Source organism: Salmo trutta, chromosome 5 (assembly GCF_901001165.1).
Source record: "Salmo trutta chromosome 5, fSalTru1.1, whole genome shotgun sequence".
NCBI lineage: Eukaryota > Metazoa > Chordata > Actinopteri > Salmoniformes > Salmonidae > Salmo > Salmo trutta.
Window position 1 is genome coordinate 48,762,096 of NC_042961.1, and position 20,911 is coordinate 48,783,006.

At 42.8% G+C, this 20,911-nt stretch overlaps 1 protein-coding gene across 1 annotated transcript in view; it reads right to left on the reverse strand.

Moving 5' to 3' along the window:
• Positions 1-5,945: 5,945 nt before the first annotated feature.
• LOC115194952 (fibroblast growth factor 14-like) overlaps positions 5,946-20,911 on the reverse strand; it is a 59,154-nt gene continuing 44,188 nt past the window's right edge. The window contains exons 4-5 of the mRNA XM_029754860.1: positions 6,598-6,796; positions 5,946-6,301 (exon numbers count right to left, since the gene is read on the reverse strand). Of these exons, the coding sequence (XP_029610720.1) occupies positions 6,159-6,301; positions 6,598-6,796 (342 nt within the window). The 3' untranslated portion in view covers positions 5,946-6,158. The remainder of the gene's footprint in view (positions 6,302-6,597; positions 6,797-20,911) is intronic.

Consider the following 20,911-nt stretch of genomic DNA (forward strand, 5'->3'; position numbering starts at 1 on the left):
ACACGGTCTCTCTCTCCCACTTACACATTTAGAGTGAATAGTATTAATATAATATAATACGCTCTCAAAAGGGAGGATATTTTGCATTTAAAATAGAATCCAGGGGCAATTTATGGGGAGCTTAACAGCTGTAAATCCAGCTCTTGATCTCTCTGATCAATTTATGGTCAGGTTATACACGGGATGGAGAGATAAAGCAGATAGACAAAAGATGAATGGCCGTCCAAAGACACAGTAATTCATGCTGAATGACATGAAGTCATAGCTGACTCCTCGAAGGAAGGCGAGGGATATGGAGAGACATGGAAGAAAAGAGAGAGGGGTATGTATGTTCTTAGATGTATTCAACACTTCAGTGGTTCAAGGAACACTTTGAACATGGCAAAAACACAGCACAACACAAACCACACTATCCTTGTGGGGGCCAAACAGTTGATTCCCATTCAAAATCCTATTTTACCTAAACCTTAACCCTATTAAACCTAACCCTAACCTTAACCCCAAACCCCTAAACCTAACCCCTAACCCTAATTCTAACCCTAATTGTAACCTTAAACCTAACGCCTAAGTCTAAAATTGTCTTTTTCCTTGTGGGGACCGGCAAAATGTCCCCACTTGTCTGAATTTTCCTTTTTTTACTATCCTTGTGAGGACTTCACACACTCTCTTCAGTGGAGAAGCTCTAAAACTCTTGCAACTCCATAAACACCGTTATTGTTCCCCCACTCTGCATCTAACAGAAGAAAGTAAAAAACACTGCAAAATCAACACCTGAGGGGGTCTAAAACAACACTAGTGCTCATCTGAATAACTACATTATCCTCGCATGTGTTTTACCGTAGCGTTGTTCTATTGTTCATTCTATATTCATTATTGCAACCTACAGGCATATGTAAATAAATGAACACTTGTTTGTTTGTTGAATAAGTCAGGTTCATTATAAGGAAAATGACTTTGTGTGTGTTTGTGAGTGCGCGTGCATGTTTGATTCTGTATGAGATGGAAGCTCACTACAATCCTACACTCCATCACCTGCATAGCAGCACCCTGTGGCTACATATCTGCTCATACAGGTGCTCACACCTTGTGTACTCATAGATGTACTGTACCTGTAATGTATGTATAAACGCACACACGTTTTGTAACCATTTGAAGGGTTAAAACAAATGGGGTTACATTTGGTGTAAAATTGCACCTACTCCTACACTGACACACCTTTATGAATACATCATACTGTATGTAATATGACATACACACGCAGATGACAACACGCACACACACACACTCACATTCAGTACTTACTGTAATGTAATCTCAACTTGCTAGAGTATCAGTGTTGTACTGGCACAACATCATATCATCATCAAGCATTTCGCTACACGCAATAACATCTGCTAAACACGTGTATGTGACAAATACAATTTGGGACTAGCTTAGCATTAGCCCTTAACTCGCTTTCTTTTCTCCTTGCTAATAGTAAAGCTCGTGGAGGGTGTGCATTCAGTTGCATTCAGAGTTGTGATGTAAAATAATGTAATGCATGCACAGACAGTGGTTGATACATAATGTATTGCAACATAGATTTTCCCAGCCCTTAAATAAAACGGTAAAAATCACAGGATTCATGGCTATTTCACATACAGTATATCCAATTTATGGATTCACTGGCCTTATTCAACATTGACTGGTTTGATAAACCAGCGATAGCACTCGTTTAATGTAACCTATTGTTTTCTCCTCTCGTCCCCTCCTCCCCACTCCACTCCTCTCCTCTCGTCCATCTCCTTCTCCTCCCCACTCCACTCCTCTCGTCCCCTCCTCGCCACTCCACTCCTCCCCTCTCATCCCCTCCTCGCCACTCCACTCCTCCCCTCTCATCCCCTCCTCGCCACTCCACTCCTCCCCTCTCATCCCCTCCTCGCCACTCCACTCCTCACCTCTAATCCCCTCCTCCCCACCACCCCTCCCCTCTCATCCCTTCCTCTGCTCCATCCCGCCTCCCCACTCCACTCCTCCCCTCTCATCCCCTCCTCCCCATTCCACTCCTCTCCTCTCATCCCCTCCTCTCATCCATCTCCTCCCAACTCCATTCCACTCCTCCCCTCTCATCCCCTCCTCTTTTCCATCTCCTCCTCCCCACTCCACTCCTCTCATCCCCTCCATCTCCTCCTCCCCCTCTCCTGACAGTCTCACACCATTTAGTTCTAATCTGAGGCAGAAGGAATCTTCCTAGAGACTCATGTTCTCAGAACCTTTCTATAATTGGACATGCTTGGAATTAGCTTGTGGAATCAGTGGGTCAGACGTGGTGTGTCAGTGTGTGTGTGTGTGTGTGTGTGTGTGTGTGTGTGTGTGTGTGTGTGTGTGTGTGTGTGTGTGTGTGCATGTGTGTGTGTGTGTTATCATAGGGCTGTAGGCTCAGCAACCGGGCTTCCCAAATACATAAATCGGAAGCCCTATTTAATTGCTTAATTGAAGTGAATAGTCTGAACCAGTGAGAACCAGAAAGTCTGACAGACAGCCTGACAGACAGCCAGCCAGACAGACAGCCAGCCAGACAGACAGCCAGACAGCCAGCCAGCCAGACAGCCAGCCAGCCAGCCAGCCAGCCAGCCAGCCAGCCAGACAGACAGACAGACAGACAGACAGACAGACAGACAGACAGACAGACAGACAGACAGACAGACAGACAGCGAGAAAGCCTAACAGACAGCCTGCTAGCCTAACAGACAGACAGCCTGCTAGCCTAACAGACAGACAGCCTGCTAGCCTAACAGACAGACAGACAGACAGACAGACAGACAGACAGACAGACAGACAGACAGACAGACAGACAGACAGACAGACAAACAGACAGCCTAACAGACAGCCTGCTAGCCTAACAGACCGACAGCCTGACAGACAGACAGACAAACAGACAGCCTGCTAGCCTAACAGACAGACAGCCTGCTAGCCTAACAGACCGACAGCCTGACAGACAGACAGACAGACAGACAGACAGACAGACAGACAGACAGACAGACAGACAGACAGACAGACAGACAGACAGACAGCCTAACAGACAGACAGACAGCCTAACAGACAGACAGACAGACAGACAGACAGACAGACAGACAGACAGACAGACAGACAGACTGACTGACTGACTGACTGACTGACTGACTGACTGACTGACTGACTGACTGACTGACTGACTGACTGACTGACTGACTGACTGACTGACTGACTGAAAGACAGCCTAACAGACAGCCTGCTAGCCTAACAGAGAGACAGCCTGACAGACATACAGACACCCAGGAGGCCTTTATCTTCAGCTGCTTTAAACATATTATTAGGGCGGATTGTAAAACATGGACCCTGGAGGATTGCAACACTGTCGTGTATACAGCTCACACACTTTCACAACTGTGTGTGCGTGTGTGTGTGTGTGTGTGTGTGTGTGTGTGTGTGTGTGTGTGTGTGTGTGTGTGTGTGTGATGGAGATGCCTGGTGTCAGCACCTTATTTAGGATTACCAGGTCTGGAAGAAGCCATCTTAATTCCTATAATTCTCTCTGAACCCTCGTTCCAACCTTTCTCTCCTCTGGCTTGACAAACAAGTAGTGGTGTAAAGTACTTAAGTAAAAATACTTTAAAGTACAACTTAATTCGTTTTTTGTGGTATCTGTACTTTACTATTTATATTTCTGACTACTTTAACTTTTTCCTTATGAAAATATTGTACTTTTACCTCCATACATTTTTCTTGACATCCAAAAGTACTCGTTATATTTTGAGTGCTTAGCAGGACAGGAAAATAGTCAAATTCACGCACTTATCAACCAAGCATCCCTGGTCATCCCCACTGCCTCTGATCTGGCAGACTCACTAAACACACATGCTTCATTTGTAAATGATGTCTGAGTGTTGGAGTGTGCCCCTGACTTTCCAGAAATTAAAAAAAAGAAAATGGTGCCATCTGGTTTCCTTAATATAAGGGATTTGAAATGATTTATACTTTTACTTTTGATACTTAAGTATATTTTAAACCAAATACTTTCAGACTTTTACTCAAGTAGTATTTTACTGGGTGACGTTTACTTTTACTTGAGTAATTTTCTATTAAGGTATCTTTACTTTTATTCAAGTATGAAAGTTGGGTACTTTTTCCACCACTGCAAACAAGCCCGCTCACTCTAAAGTAGTGAACCCCTCCTCCATCTACCACTCTGCCCTAGCTCTTCTGCCTCCCAAATGGCACCCTATTCCCTACATAGTGCACTACTTTTGATCAGGGCCCATAGGGCTATGTAGGAAATAGGGTTAGGGTTAGTCCATCTGTAGATGCTCTACAGACTATCTACAGACTATCAGCAACATTTCAACTAACTATCTACTAACCCTAGCTCGAACACTAACCTTAACCCTTATCCTAACCCTAAACTTAACCCTTACCCTAACCTTAACCCTTACCCTTATTCTAACCCTAATTGTAACCTTAGCAGTTGCTCATCAATAGATAGTTTGTTGATAGTATGACCATAAATCCGGACTATCCAAATAAAGTGTGACCTAACATTCCATTTGGGATGGGAACTCAAATCCCTCCTGTAAACACATCAAGGTAAAATAAAAACACACATCATAGACTTGTAGACGTATGTCAGCGACAGGCACCGTATTCCCTGTACTGCGTTACCTTTGACCAGAGCTCTGGTCGGTACCATTTCGGATGCAGCCATCGAGAATTAGCAACCTGTAACTGACGCTGTCAACGTCAACAAAACAACAGCAGATTTCATACTGTACAACAATGACGTTGCTAGGGCAATGACCAGACATGATGGTGGAACGTGCAGTATAGGAGGCTCGTAATAACTACGGTCTGTTCAGGATACTGGATCATGTGTTGAAGAGGTTCAGTGCGTACTAGTTGGTTATTACATCTGAAGTTGAGATCAACAACAGAAATCAACATGGAACCAGGAGGTCATTAGCCTGGGTGCCAGTCTGTTTGGCTTGATAATTCCATAGTCCTCAGAAAAGAACCACAACTGTCCTGCAACAACATACCCAACTGCAAAAACACTCAAACAACACCACAATAGGCCTACAGCAGAGGAGGCTGCTGAGGGGAGGATGGCTCATAATAATGCCCAGAACAGAGCAAATGGAATGGCATCAAACACATGAAAACACATTTGATACCATTCCACTCATTCCGCTCCAGCCATTACCACGAGCCCGTCCACCCCAATTAAGGTGCCACTGACCTCCTGTGGGCCCTACAGTATGTATCTCCCTGGCTTAAGGCATGAGCTAGAGAAATGATCCATTGTGTTGTAGTGATAGGAGGGTGTAATGCAAACAGATTCCCAGAGACCAACACCATCTCACTGATGATATCATTATCATTCCTTAAGCCCTGACCCGCACACAATCACCACTCTCTCTCAGCTGTGTGTGTGTGTGTGTGTGTGTGTGTGTGTGTGTGTGTGTGTGTGTGTGTGTGTGTGTGTGTGTGTGTGTGCATGCGTGTGTGTGTGTGTGTGTGTGTGTAGTTCAATGCAGTGCATTGGGGAGGTTCCTCTCTCTCTTTCAAGAAGTATGGGAGATTTTGATTAGAGAGCTGCTGTTAACAGCCCTAGAGAAGAACGAGGAAGTTTCTCTTGTGCTGCCGAGTGGAAAATTGACTCCGTGTCACAAATGAATCAAATTGCACCAAAGGTGAACGAGAGAAAGAAAAAAAGAAAAGAGAACCTCCACATCATTGCTTAAGTATGGAGGGGATCGCTATGGTCACAAAGGTGTTGACGGACAGAGAATATACCTGGTAACAGATGTGAAGAGAACAACAGGGTGTTTGGAGACACGTCCCAAATGGCACCCAATTCCCTTTATAGTGCACTACTTTTGACCAGAGTCCTGTGCAGGCTTTGGTCAGAAGTAGTGCACTATAAACGGAATAGAGTGCCATTTCACATCCTTGGTCAACCTTACATTAGTATGGATGAAACCTGTGGGAATATAGAACAATAGGGCCCCCTCTACGTGCTGCTTGGTGGGGCAGGGGGGAAACATTTGACGGTGACACCCCTTTGTAATAAAAACAGGAAGACTTCGTTCGCCAGTCAGTGCCAGTGCCAGTCAGTGCCCAGTGCCCCCTGTCTTCTCCGTGCGCTAGGAAGTTTTGGTTTTGGAGGGCGGGTCTTTCTTGCCGTTCTGCAGCACGGGCGAATCGGAGGTCTTGGCCGTTTTTCTGGGCGGACTCAGCTCGGCTACCACCACCACTTCATGCAGCGAAGGCTCCCTGTACATTGCCACTGTATGGGGGGAGAGAAGGGGAGGGAGGGAGAGAGAGGGGAGGGAAGAGGGGAGGAGGAGGGTAGAAATAGGGGGAGGGAGAGAAGGAAGGGATGGGAAAAAAGAAGTGAGAGAGGAGAGAGAAAGAGAGAGAGAGACAGAATAACATTGAGCTGAACAAATCTATTTTTTAAATGAGACCTGAGCAACATCTACTGTAGCCTACTAGTCTCTGCAGAAAGACCGCTTGCTGCCCACAACGTTACAAATGTTCCAGCATGCCCTATGTCTGGGATCTCTGAGAATAGTAGCCTACCTTCTATGAGTTTGGGCAGGAAGTGGGCCGCCCCTTTGGTCTTCTTGACCCTGTTGCCCTTCATGACCTGTCCGTCCCGGTTGATGCCGATGTACCAGGCCCTGCCCGACTGGGTCTGCCGGTACAGGATGGACGAGTACGTCACGTAGTAGTTCTCAAACACACTCTCTTTGAACTTGCACTCTGGGGTGAAGTGTTCCTGTAGATTAGAAGACAGAGACACACTGATATTCATAGGTGAGCACATAGGGAACACAAACACAGATAAGCAGATGTAGCGCACTCACACACTCACTCACGCTCTAACTCACTCACTCACGCGCTAACTCACTCACGCGCTAACTCACTCACTCACTCACTCACTCACTCACTCACTCACTCACTCACTCATGCTCTAACTCACTCACTCACTCACTCACTCACTCACTCACTCACTCACTCACACACTCACTCACACACTCACACACTACACACTCCAGGTCAGTGGACAAGAACAACAGATTGAAAGTGCTGACAAATATTTTGATTCCATTATATATTTAATTTCAAATTCCAAAGGCTCAGATGGGGAATGGCGCAGAATGGAGTCCACATTTCCTTGTGACAGGCTTAGGGGAGCATCTGTGTCTGTTGCGCAAAATGAACACATAACACACACCCGCAAGCACGAGCACATGCACGCTCACATACGCACGCACACACACACACACAGAGGCTATCTGTCACCATCCTGTCCATCTATATCACCATCCTGTCCATCTATATCTATATCTATATCACCATCCTGCCCATCCATATCTCTATCACCATCCTGTCAATCTATATCTATATCAACATCCTGTCCATCTATGTCACCATCCTGTCCATCTATATCTATATCACCATCCTGTCCATCTATATCACCATCCTGTCCATCTATATCTATATCTATATCACCATCCTGTCCATCCATATCTCTATCACCATCCTGTCAATCTATATCTATATCAACATCCTGTCCATCTATGTCACCATCCTGTCCACCTATATCACCATCCTGTCCATCTATATCTATATCTATATCACCATCCTGCCCATCCATATCTCTATCACCATCCTGTCAATCTATATCTATATCAACATCCTGTCCATCTATGTCACCATCCTGTCCATCTATATCTATATCACCATCCTGTCCATCTATATCACCATCCTGTCCATCTATATCTATATCTATATCACCATCCTGTCCATCCATATCTCTATCACCATCCTGTCAATCTATATCTATATCAACATCCTGTCCATCTGTGTCACCATCCTGTCCATCTATATCACCATCCTGTCCATCTATATCTCTATCACCATCCTGTCCACCTATATCTATATATCACCATCCTATCCATCTATATCTATATCAACATCCTGTCCATCTATGTCACCATCCTGTCCATCTATATCTATATATCACCATCCTATCCATCTATATATATATCAACATCCTGTCCATCTATGTCACTGTCCTGTCCATCTATGGCACCGTCCTGTCCATCTATGTCACCATCCTGTCCATCTATGTCACCATCCTGTCCATCTATATATATATGTCAACCTCCTGTCCATCTATATCTATATCCCCATCCTGTCCATCTTTGTCACCATCCTGTCCATCTATATCACCATCCTGTCAATCTATATCTATATCTATATCACCATCCTGTCTATCTATATATATATCAACATCCTGTGCATCTATATCAACATCCTGTAAATCTACATTAACATCCTGTCCATTTATATCACCATCCTGTCCATCTATATATATATCACCATCCTGTCCATCTATATCACCATCCTGTCCATCTATATCTATATCTATGTCACCATCCTGTCCATCTATATATATATCACCATCCTGTCCATCTATATCACCATCCTGTCCATCAATATCACCATCTTGTCCATCCATATCTATGTCTATATTAACATCCTGTCCAGCTATATCTATATCACCATTTCGTCCATCCATATCACCATCCTATCCATCTATATATATATCACCCTCCTGTCCATCTATATCTATATCACCATCCTGTCCATCTATATCACCATCCTGTCCATCAATATCACCATCTTGTCCATCCATATCTATGTCTATATTAACATCCTGTCCAGATATATATATATCACCATTCTGTCCATCCATATCACCATCCTGTCCATCTATATCTATATCACCATCCTGTCCATCTATATCACCATCTTGTCCATCCATATCTATGTCTATATTAACATTTTGTCCAGATATATATACATATATATATCAACATTCCGTCCATCCATATCACCATCCTGTCCATCTATATCTATATCACCATCCTGTCCATCTATACCACCATCCTGTCCATCTATATATAAATCACCATCCTGCCCACCTATATCACCATCTTGTCCTATATCTACATCATCATCCTGTCCATCTATATCGCCATCTTGTCTATCCATATCTATATCTATATCAACATCCTGTCCAGCTATATCTAGGTCACCATTCCGTCCATCCATATCTATATCTATATCACCATCCTGTCCATCCATACCTGTATCTATATCCCCATCCTGTCCATCCATATCTATATCTATACCACCATCCTGTCCATCTATATCTAAATCACCATCCTGTCCATCCATATCTAGATATATATCACCATCCTGTCCATCTATAATCACCATTTTGTCCAGCTATATCTATATCACCATAGTGTCCATCTATATCTATATCACCATCCTGTCCATCCATATCTATACCACCCTCCTGTCCATCTATATCTATCACCATTCTGTCCATCTATATCACAATCCTGTCCGTCTATATCTATATCTTTATCACCATCCTGTCCAGCTTCATCTATATCACCTATATAGATGGACAGGATGGTTAGAAAACCCTTTTGCAATTATGTTAGCACAGCTGAAAACTGTTGTTCTGATTAAAGAAGCAATAAAACTGGCCTTCTTTAGACTAGTTGAGTATCTGGAGCATCAGCATTTGTGGGTTCAATTACAGGCTCAAAATGGCCAGAAACAAATACCTTTCTTCTCGTCAGTCTATTGTTCTGAGAAATGAAGGCTATTCCATGTGAGAAATTGCCAAGAAACTGAAGAACTCGTACAATGCTGTATACTACTCCATTCACAGAACAGCACAAACTGGCGCAAACCAGAATAGAAAGAGGAGTGGGAGGAGCCAGTGCACAACTGAGCAAGAGGACAAGTACATTAGAGTGTCTAGTTTGAGACAGATGCCTCACAAGTCCTCAACTGGCAGCTTCATTAAATAGTACCCGCAAAACACCAGTCTCAACGTCAACAGTAAAGAGGCGACTCCGGGATGCTGGCCTTCTAGGCAGAGTTGCAAAGAAAAAGCCATTTCTCAGACTGGCCAATAAAAATAAAAGATTAAGATGGGCAAAAGAACACAGACACTGGATAGAGGAACTCTGCCTAGAAGGCCAGCATCCCAGAGTCGCCTCTTCACTGTTGACGTTGAGACTGGTGTTTTGCGGGTACCATCCTGTCCATCTATATCTATATCACCATCCTGTCCATCTATATCACCATCCTGTCCATCTATACCACCATCCTGTCCATCTATATCTATATCTATATCACCATCCTGTTCATCTATATCTATATCTTCATCCTGTCCATGTATATAAATATATATCTACATCACCAATTTGTCCATCTATGGATCTGACAAGAATGTGTCAGTTACCATAATATGCTCTCTCCCTCTCTCCATCTCCCACGCTCTCTCTCTCTCTCGCTCTCTGTCTCCCTCAGAATATTACCCCCTCTCCTCTCTTTCAATCCCTCCATCCCTCCCTCCATCCCCCTTCATTTGGTAACCTTGTCGAGGAACAAACCAATTTTCAGGATTGATTTGGAGCCTTGATGTGACTGGTGAACAGAAAATCCCTGAATAAGGACTTTACTCTCCCTCTCTTCAACATCCATCTGTGCATCTCTCCCTCCTTTCTTTCCTCTCTTTATCTCTCCTTCTTACCTCTGTTTACCTCTCCTACTTCTTCCCTTTCTCTCTCTCCCTCAGGGCGGAAATCCCGGGGGGGACGGGGGGACACACGACCCCCCCATCCTGGGAAAAATATGATTTGTCCCCCCTAATATATCACTGAAACATAACTATGTAATTTAAATAATATTAATAATACGCAATGAACGCAATTGTGCTGATTATAGACACTTAATAGCGCATTTTTAAGTTTCAAAAGATTGCAACCCCCCCACCCTTTGCCTCACAATGGTTTGATCCACTGCCAGTTCCTTAGTTGGCAAGGTAACAGAGGGGTCGTGTCTACTGTCTGAAAGGCACTCAATGAACGTAACTGACGTAAGGTTAATCCAGTCAATCGCGCACACACACTAGCTGAATATGCAGAGCTAGCGCGCAAATATTAACTATTAAGCTAGTGTAACAGTGTAGGTTCCGTCCCTCTCTTCGCCCCAACCTGGGCTCGAAACCAGGACCCTTGCACACATCAACAACTGACACCCACCGAAGCACCGTTACCCATCGCACCACAAGAGCCACGGCCCTTGCAATGCAAGGGGAAACCCTACTTCAGGTCTCAGAGCGAGTGACGTCACTGATTGAAACGCTATTAGCGCACACCACCGCTAACTAACTAGCCATTTCACATCGGTTACACTAGCTAGTACCTATTCCATTTATGTGGCGTCGTCAAAGATGGAATCTTTGCTATCGTCAATTTATTCCAAGATCAGCATGCAGATGATGTAAGTTAGTGCTTCAAAGTCCCTGTGATAAGGTTAGCGATAAACTGAAGTCCAAACTGAACAGAACTACACTCTCTTCTACCATTGTCTTAAATATATTTAATGGTCTCGTTGCAAAAGCTAAATTGTCGCAAGGGAACTTTTATTTATTTATTTTATTTCACCTTTATTTAACCCGGGTAGCAAAGATTATAGCAAACACCACTGAAACTGAATTGGTGCTCGCTAGCTTTGCAAATTCAGCTATTGTTGGAAGCCAGCCAATATGAAACAAACTATTAAAATTACAAAAGGTTGCAGCATATGTTGTGTAAATGGTGAACTCATACAGCTGTCAACTCTTGTCATTTTAATCCGTTTCACATTTGCTAGCTACCTTTTAGATCGAAGCCCAAATAGAATGATAGAAGATGATAGAAGCCCATCTCCTACTGTAAATAACCTACACACTGTGTGTGTGTGTAGCCAGCCAGCCAGCCAGGTAGAAAAATGGCAGAAAAATAAAAGACGGACATCAGAGTATTTTTCAAAACACCAAAACGCATAGTAAGAACCCTAGTAGCCTAATATCTCAAAGACTAGTTGATAAAATGTTCATAAGAAAGAAATGAAATTCTAATGGAAATGTTTCACAATGATGTCATTAGGCAGAGCAGGCAACAGATGGCACACAGACAGCAGAGTTGGGGACAGATATGCAGGGACAGACTGGCAGAGACAGGGAGTCTCAGGTAAGTTTGTTGAGTCTTTGTTTGGCAACATTATGAAAGGTTCTCAATTTTTTTACTTGTAAAATAGGAACATAACTGGAAAATGCCATGGATACCCCCACTCTCAACTTAAACTGGTGACTGAACTAAGATTTGTTAAAGGCAATGGTATTGCTGTTGTGATTAGTTGTGTAGTTTTGGGTACCGGTAGTTAGGAGTACAGCAAACACCTTATTTCTTTGGTTCCTCAATATACATTTACCATATTACAATGTAGGCTATGTGTTACAGCACTACTTTTGGTGTCCCCCTCAGGAATTGCTCTTGAGAAAATTTGATGTAATTGTCCCCTCCAAAGTTGATATCAGATTTTCGCCCCTGCTCTCCCTCCCCTCTTTAAACTCTCTGTTTACCTTTACTACTTCTTCCCTCTTTCTCCCTTCCCTCTTTTAAACTCTCTGTTTACCTCTTCTTCTTCCATCGGTTTCTCTCTCCATTATCCTGTTTACCTCTTTTTCATCCCTCTCTTTATCTCTCTCATCCTCCTCTTTCTCCATTATTAAAGACTCAGGCTTTAACTGTCTATATATCCATTATACACACCTGCATAGCTAATTACATTGACTTCAATTTCTACCTTAATTACGCATTAATTACCTGACTCGCTCATTAACTTAATGTTGATAGCAAAGAGTGGGGTGTAGAGGTCTAATCCTTAGAAGTTGTGATCTAATCCACTATCATTAGTTCATTAAATTGTCTTAGCAATAAGTAAGATCCAGCCCAGGCAATCTTCCTTAAAATGGGGTTGGATCTTTAGAGGGAGTTTTATAGGCTAACCGACACACACACACACACCCACGCACGCGCGCATGCACGCACACATGCACGCACACACACACCCCCCCACCCATGCACACACACACACACACACACACACACACACACACACACACACACACACACACACACACACACACACACACACACCTTCAAAGATATATGTCTTTGAGTTAACAGCGAGAAGCCCAGAGCAAACCAGAGAGCCTCGCTCAACCCCATTAATTGATTAATTAACTTAATTAAATGGGAACTCCCTACAGAACACCAGAGAAGGGAGAGCGAACGGTGTGTGTGTGTGTGTGTGTGTGTGTGTGTGTGTGTGTGTGTGCGTGGGTTTGTTTGTGTTCACAGAATGACTCCATTACAGTGGAGACCAGGGACCAGTTCATCTCTAAACCACTAGGGACTGTACCCTTCCACAGCAGGTCCCCATAGCACATCTCAATCAGTCTGCAGTTAGTTCCTCTTTCCTCAAATCCTATCTCCTCGCCTCCTTCTCAAAACGCATTGGAGAAGAAGGTCAGAGAGGGGGGACTTTAGACCATCTCCTCCAATATGGTTGAGAAGGAGGAAAGGAGATTGGAAATGAGATAGAGCCAATGTATGGCCCCTGAGAGGAACCAACCCAAACACTATGGCTGTCCTAAATGGCACCCTATTCCCTATATAGTACACATGTTTTGACCAGAGTCCTATGGTCCCTGGTAAAAAGTATTGCACTAAAAAGGTGAATAGGGTGTCATTTGGGATGCATCCTACAGTACCAGTCAAAAGTTTGGACACACTTACTCATTCAAGAGTTTTTCATTATTTTTACTGCTTCTACATTGAAGACATCAAAACTATGAAATAACACATATGGAATCATGTATTAACCAAAAAAAGTGTTAAAAGAAGTCAAAATATATGATATATTTTAGATTCTTCAAAGTAGCCACCCTTTGCCTTGATGACAGATTTGCACACTCTTGGCATTCTCTCAACCAGCTTCACCTGGAATGCTTTTCCAACAGTCTTGAAGGAGTTCCCGCATATGCTGAGCACTTGCTGGCTGCTTTTCCTTCACTCTGCGGTCCGACTCATCCCAAACCATCTCAATTTGGTTGAGGTCGGGGGATTGTGGAGGCCAGGTCATCTGATGCAGCACTCCATCACTCTCTTTCTTGGTAAAATAGCCCTTACACAGCCTGGAGGTGTATTGGGTCATTGTCCTGTTGAAAAACAAATTATAGTCTCACTAAGCCCAAACCAGATGGGATACCGTATATCGCTGCAGAATGCTGTGGTAGCCATGCTGGTTAAAAATAACAGACAGTGTCACCAGCAAAACACTCCCACACCGTAACACCTCCTCCTCCATGCTTTATGGTGGGAAATACACATGCGGAGATCAGCCGTTCACCTACACCGCGTCTCACAAAGACACGTCGGTTGGAACAATTAGGACTCCAGACCAAAGGACACATATCCACTGGTCTAATGTCCATTGCTCGTGTTTCTGGATCCAAGCAAATCTCTTCTTCTTATTGGTGTCGTTTGGTAGTGGTTCCTTTGCAGCAATTCCACCATGTAGGCCTGATGTTGATATTGATATGTGTCTGTTTAACAGTTGATGTTGATATGTGTCTGTTGAACTCTGTGAAGCATTTATTTGGGCTGCAATTTCTGAGGTTGGTAACTCTAATGAACTTATCCTCTGCAGCAGAGGTACCTCTGGGTCTTCCTTTCCTGTGGCGGTCCTCATGCGAGCCAGTTTCATTATAGCGATTTATGATTTTTGTGACTGCACTTGAAGAAACTTTCAAAGTTCTTGACATTTTCCGGATAGACTGACCTTCATGTCTTAAAGTAATGATGGACTGTCATTTCTCTTTGCTTATTTGAGCTGTTCTTGCCATAATATGGACTTGGTCTTTTATTAAATAGGGCTATCTTCTGTATACCCCCCCACATCGTCACAACACAACTGATTGGCTCAAATGCATTCCTGCCCCCTGTTGAGGCCAGGGGGCAGGATCTTATCCCGGTATTGGGATTCATTGTCATGTGACAATGGCGGGGAATTCAAAACTGCAAGAGTAATCATTTCAAATAATCAAATAATCAACTATTTTCCTCCATTTGAAAGATATATCTCCTAAATCTAACCACACTGTCCGATTTTCAGAGGCTTTACGGAGAATGCATAAAGTTAGGTTATGTGAGGAGAGTACATTGACAATAGCTGCGTGTAATGTTTAGCCAATTCAAAGAAGGGCATCAACAGACAGAAAACTAGCTAGAATTATGCACTTACCTTTGACAATCTGCATCAGATGACACTCATAGGACATTATGTTAGACAATACATGCATTTTTAGTTCCATCAAGTTCATATTTATATCCAAAAACAGCATTTACATTCGCGGTGAAATTCAGAATTTTTTTCGGCTCGAATGCTCCCAGTGAATCCAGCATTACAAATCACGGAATTACTATTCGAAAACATTGGTAAATTATAATATTGTCATTCAAAGAATAATATATTATCATCTCGTAATTGCTACCGAATGGCCAGATCTCAAAATAACTTTACTGGGAAATCACATTTTGCTATAAACTGGGTACTATGCTAACAACATAAGCTAAGCTATAAGCTAAGCTAAGCTATACCGTTAGCATTAGCATCATCTAATATCGATAATAACATTCTAAATATCCCCTTACCTTTGATTATCTCCATCAGAAGGCGCTGCCAGGGATCCCAGATCCAGAACAAATGTGGTTTCTTTTGACAAAGTTCATAATTTATGTCCAAATAGTTAGCGTTCAGTAGGCTCCCACAAAATGAGGTGGGCAGTGTAAAGTCACGCCGAAAAGCTAAAAAAAAACCTAGTAAATAATCTATTTATGTTTGTTCAAACATGTCAAACGTTGTTTAGCATTAATCTTTTGGTCCATTTTTAACGTGAAACATCAGTAAACATCAGTAATATTTTCACACAACCTATCAAGTGTCTAGAATAAACGATTATGACAAAGACACTCTTCTCAGATTTATGCGCAGGCGCAAAAAATGAAGTGATGACGTGTCAACTTACAAGCATTCTAATTCGGTCTGTATTAATCACAGATGCTTCCAACAACTTTTCTAAAGATCGTTGACATCTAGTGGAAGCAGTAGGAGTTGCGAACTGAATCCTTTCTCACTATGGTATCTATAAATGACACTAAATAGTACAGTCACAAAATTCTCATTTTTTTTAAATCTATTTTTCACAGGTTTTTGCCTGCAATATGAGTTTTGTTATACTTACAGACACCATTCAAACTGTTTTAGAAAATTCAGAGTGTTTTCTATCCAAACCTGAACAATAATATGCATATTCTAGCTTCTGAGTTGGTGTAGGAGGCAGTTAAAAATGGGCACATATTTTTTTCCAAAATTCTCAATACTGCCCCCTAGCCCAAACAGGTTACCACAAATTAACTTTTAAGAAGGCACACCTTCTTCAGGATTGGTGGGTCCCCTGTGGGACGGTTGAGCACCTGGGGGACGGTTGAGCTAACGTAGGCTAATGTGATTAGCATGAGGTTGTAGGTAACAAGAACATTTCCCAGGACATAGACATATCTGATATTGGCAGAAAGCTTCAATTCTTGTTAATCTAACTGCACTGTCCAATTTACAGTAGCTATTACAGTGAAATAATACCATGCTATTGTTTGAGGAGAGTGCACAATTTTGAACATGAAAAGTCATTAATAAACAAATTAGGCACATTCGGGCAGTCTTGATACAACATTTTGAACAGAAATGCAATGGTTCCTTGAATCAGTCTGAAACTTTGCAAGTGCACTGCTGCCATCTAGTGGCCAAAATTGAAATTGCACCTGGGCTGGAATAATACATTATGGCCTTTCTCTTGCATTTCAAAGGTGACGGTACAAAAAAATTACCAAAAAAGTAATTTTTTAAATTTGTATTATCTTTTACCAGATCTAATGTGTTGTATTATCCTATATTCCTTTCACATTTCCACAAACTTCAAAGTGTTTCCTTTCAAATGGTACCAAAAATAGACATATCCTTGCTTCAGGGCCTGAGCTACAGGCATTTAGATTTGGGTATGTCATTTTAGGCAAAAATTGAAAAAAAGGGGGCATTCCAGGTGACTACCTCATGAAGCTAGTTGAGAGAATGCCAAGAGTGTGCAAAGCTGTAATCAAGGCAAATGGTGGCTATTTGAAGAATCTCAAATATAAAATATATTTTGATTTGTTTAACACTTTTTTGGTTACTACATGATGACATATGTGTTATTTCATAGTTTCGATGTCTTCACTATCACTCTACAGCGTAGAAAATAGTAAAAAATAAAGAAAAACCCTTTAATGAGTAAGTGTTCTAAAACTTTTGACCGGTAGTGTATGTGGCACCTAAGAGGACTCAAGCCAGACATTGTAAGGCCCCTGAGGGCCCCAGACAGACACAGTGTGGCCCAGGCCACCTCTCCTCATTAAATAAACAGTACTCCTTTGGGGCTCCTAAACACAGCCAGTTCCTCTCGCTCTCTCCAGGGTCATCAATAAATAAAACCACACTGCTCTCTGAGCTGTGGGTGGGGGGAATGAATTAATAAACTATGGATGGATAGAAGGAGGGAGGGAGGTAGGTAAACAGAGAATGCTAAAACGTGTCCAGCACCCTTCAGTGGTGTAGCCAGGGGCCTAAAATGAAGGGAAGAAGGAGAGAATGAAAGAGAACTCATAAACATAACCCTTCACTCCTAAAATTAATGGTTGTGTTGAAAGGCATTCAAACAAAAGTGGATGGGAACCTTTCCCCTCTGCTGTGAACTTCATCCCTTAGGCTAGGACTAAGAGGGAGGAAGACTTTTATCATGCACTGCAGCGACCCAAACTCTCCATCACACACACACATATTGACTCCCCGTCACAGGCGTCGATGAAAGGTGACCAAAACGCAGCGGATATAGTGCTCATCTTCGTGTATTTATTTAAAGAGAGTGAACACTTAAACAAAAATAACAAACGACAATCAACAGTTCTGTAAGGTACACAGACTATACAGAAAGCAACCACCCACAAACCCAAAGGAAAAAACATGCTGCCTAAGTATGGCTTCCAATCAGAGACAACGAAAAACACCTGCCTCTGATTGGAAACCATACTCGGCCAAACATGGAAAAAGAAACATAGAAATAGAAAACTAGAACCAAATCCCCTAGAACCAAAAAAACCAAAACAAACACCCACTGCCACACACTGACCATACTACAATTACAATTGACCCCTTTACTGGTCAGGACGTGACACCCCCTGAGCTCAGCAGGACTTCAGCTATGTTTCTTAATTATACCCAGCCATCACCATGTCTTTAGACGTCTGAAGGCATGTCTTAAAAATGGAAGTTGTATTAAGACGCTTTAAGACACCAAAAATAGTATTTCTACGGTTCAATTATTTACTTATTGATTCCATGTCTGTCTCGTAGTGATTTGTCAATCACTTGTGTACAACCGTAGGACACAACAACACAGCAATTCATCAGACATCCTTTTCTTTCTTTCTTTCTATCTTAATTTCTATCTATCTATCTATCTATCTATCTATCTATCTTTCTTTCTTTCTTTCTTTCCTCTGCTGTAGCTCCCTCTCTGTCTACCCCATTCTATTCCCTTTTTCATCCTTGTTCCTATCGATTCTGTTACAGGTTCAAGGTGATTTCATAGTAACCTATCAATGGGTACTGTTTCAATCGGTAGGTCAGTTAGAGAGCTTGTCTGTCAAAGTCTGGTTGGATGTTTTTCAAAGAGCTCTTTCACTCTCTAACCAACCAGTGGTCACTCTTTCACTCTCTAACTAACCAGTGACCACTCTTTCACTCCCTAACCAACCAGTGACCACCTCATAATGACAAGGATAATGTAGGTGATGTGAATGTTTGTCCCTGGGTCACATTTTCTTCTCTCCTGCAAAAATATATCATATCTAGTGACTGAAAAACCTGAATAGAGTACAGATCGATACAGTACAGTTCTAGGATCAGGTCCCACCAGCCCATATAACTTTTTCATGATCATCTAAAAGCCTAAACTGAGCCTAGATTAGCACTCCTACTCTGTTATGATAACACATGATCATCACACACATCATATTACCATACACATCACACTCTGATATGAGACAATGAATGCAGGCAGCAGGTAGAGCGGTTAGAGCGTTTGTCCAGTTACTGAAAGGTTGCTGGTTCAAAGCAGACAAAGTGAAGAACCTGTCAATGTGCCCTTGAGCAAAGCACTTAACCCTAATTTCTCCTGTAAATTGGGAAAAGGGATACCTAGTCCGTTACACAACTGAATGCATTCAACCAAAATGTGTCTTCCACATTTAACCCAACCCCTCTGAATCAGAGAGGTGCGGAGTGCTGCCTTAATCGACACCCGTGTCACCGGCTTAACCGCTAGGCTACCTGCCACCCACTCTGGATAATAGTGTCTGCTAAATGACAACAATTTAAATAAATATGGTCCCATAACAATATGTCCACAGCAACCCGCCAATGCCCCCACCATTTCTCCTTCACCCAAATCCAAATAGCTGATGTTCTGAAAGAGCTGCAAAATCTGGACCCATACAAATCAGCCGGGCTAGACAATCTGGACCATCTCTTTCTAAAATGATCTGGCGAAATTGTTGCAACCCCTATTACTAGCCTGTTCAAACTCTCTTTCGTATTGTCTGAGATTCCCAAAAATTGGAAAGCTGCCGCGGTCATCCCCCTCTTCAAAGGGGGTGACACTCTAGACCCAAACTGCTACAGACCTATATCTATCCTACACTGTCTTTCTAAGGTCTTCGAAAGCCAAGTTCATCCACCTCTGGCCTGCTCGCCTCCCTACCTCTGAGGAAGCACAGTTCCCGCTCAGCCCAGTCAAAACTGTTCGCTGCTCTGGCACCCCAATGGTGGAACAAGCTCCCTCACGACGCCAGGACAGCGGAGTCAATCACCACCTTCCGGAGACACCTGAAACCCCACCTCTTTAAGGAATACCTGGGATAGGATAAAGTAATCCTTCTAACCCCCCCCCCTCAAAAGATCTAGATGCACTATTGTAAAGTGGTTGTTCCACTGGATATCATAAGGTGAATGCACCAATTTGTAAGTCGCTCTGGATAAGAGCGTCTGCTAAATGACTTAAATGTAAATGTAAATGTAAGTTAACAAACAGATTACCGACCATTTCGAATCCCACCGTACCTTCTCCGCTATGCAATTTGGTTTCAGAGCTGGTCATGGGTGCACCTCAGCCATGCTCAAGGTCCTAAACAACATCATAACTGCCATCGATAAGAGACATTACTGTGCAGCCGTATTCATTGACCTGGCCAAGGCTTTCGACTCTGTCAATCACCACATTCTTATTGGCAGACTCGACAGCCTTGGTTTCTCAAATGATTGCCTCGCCTGGTTCACCAACTACTTCTCTGATAGAGTTCAGTGTGTCAAATCGGAGGGTATGTTGTCCGGACCTCTGGCAGTCTCTATGGGTGTGCCACAGGGTTCAATTCTCGGGCCGACTCTCTTCTCTGTATACATCAATGATGTCACTCTTGCTGCTGGTGATTCTCTGATCCACCTCTACGCAGACAACACCATTCTGTATACTTCTGGCCCCTCTTTGGACACTGTGTTAACTAACCTCCAGACAAGCTTCAATGCCATGCAACTCTCCTTCCGTGTCCTCCAACTGCTCTTAAACGCAAGTAAAACTAAATGCATGCTATTCAATCGATCACTGCCCGCACCTGCTCGCTCATCCAGCATCACTACTCTAGACGGCTCTGACTTAGAATACGTGGACAACTACAAATACCTGGGTGTCTGGTTAGACTGTAAACTCTCCTACCAGACTCACATTAAGCATCTCCAATCCAAAATTAAATCTAGAATCGGC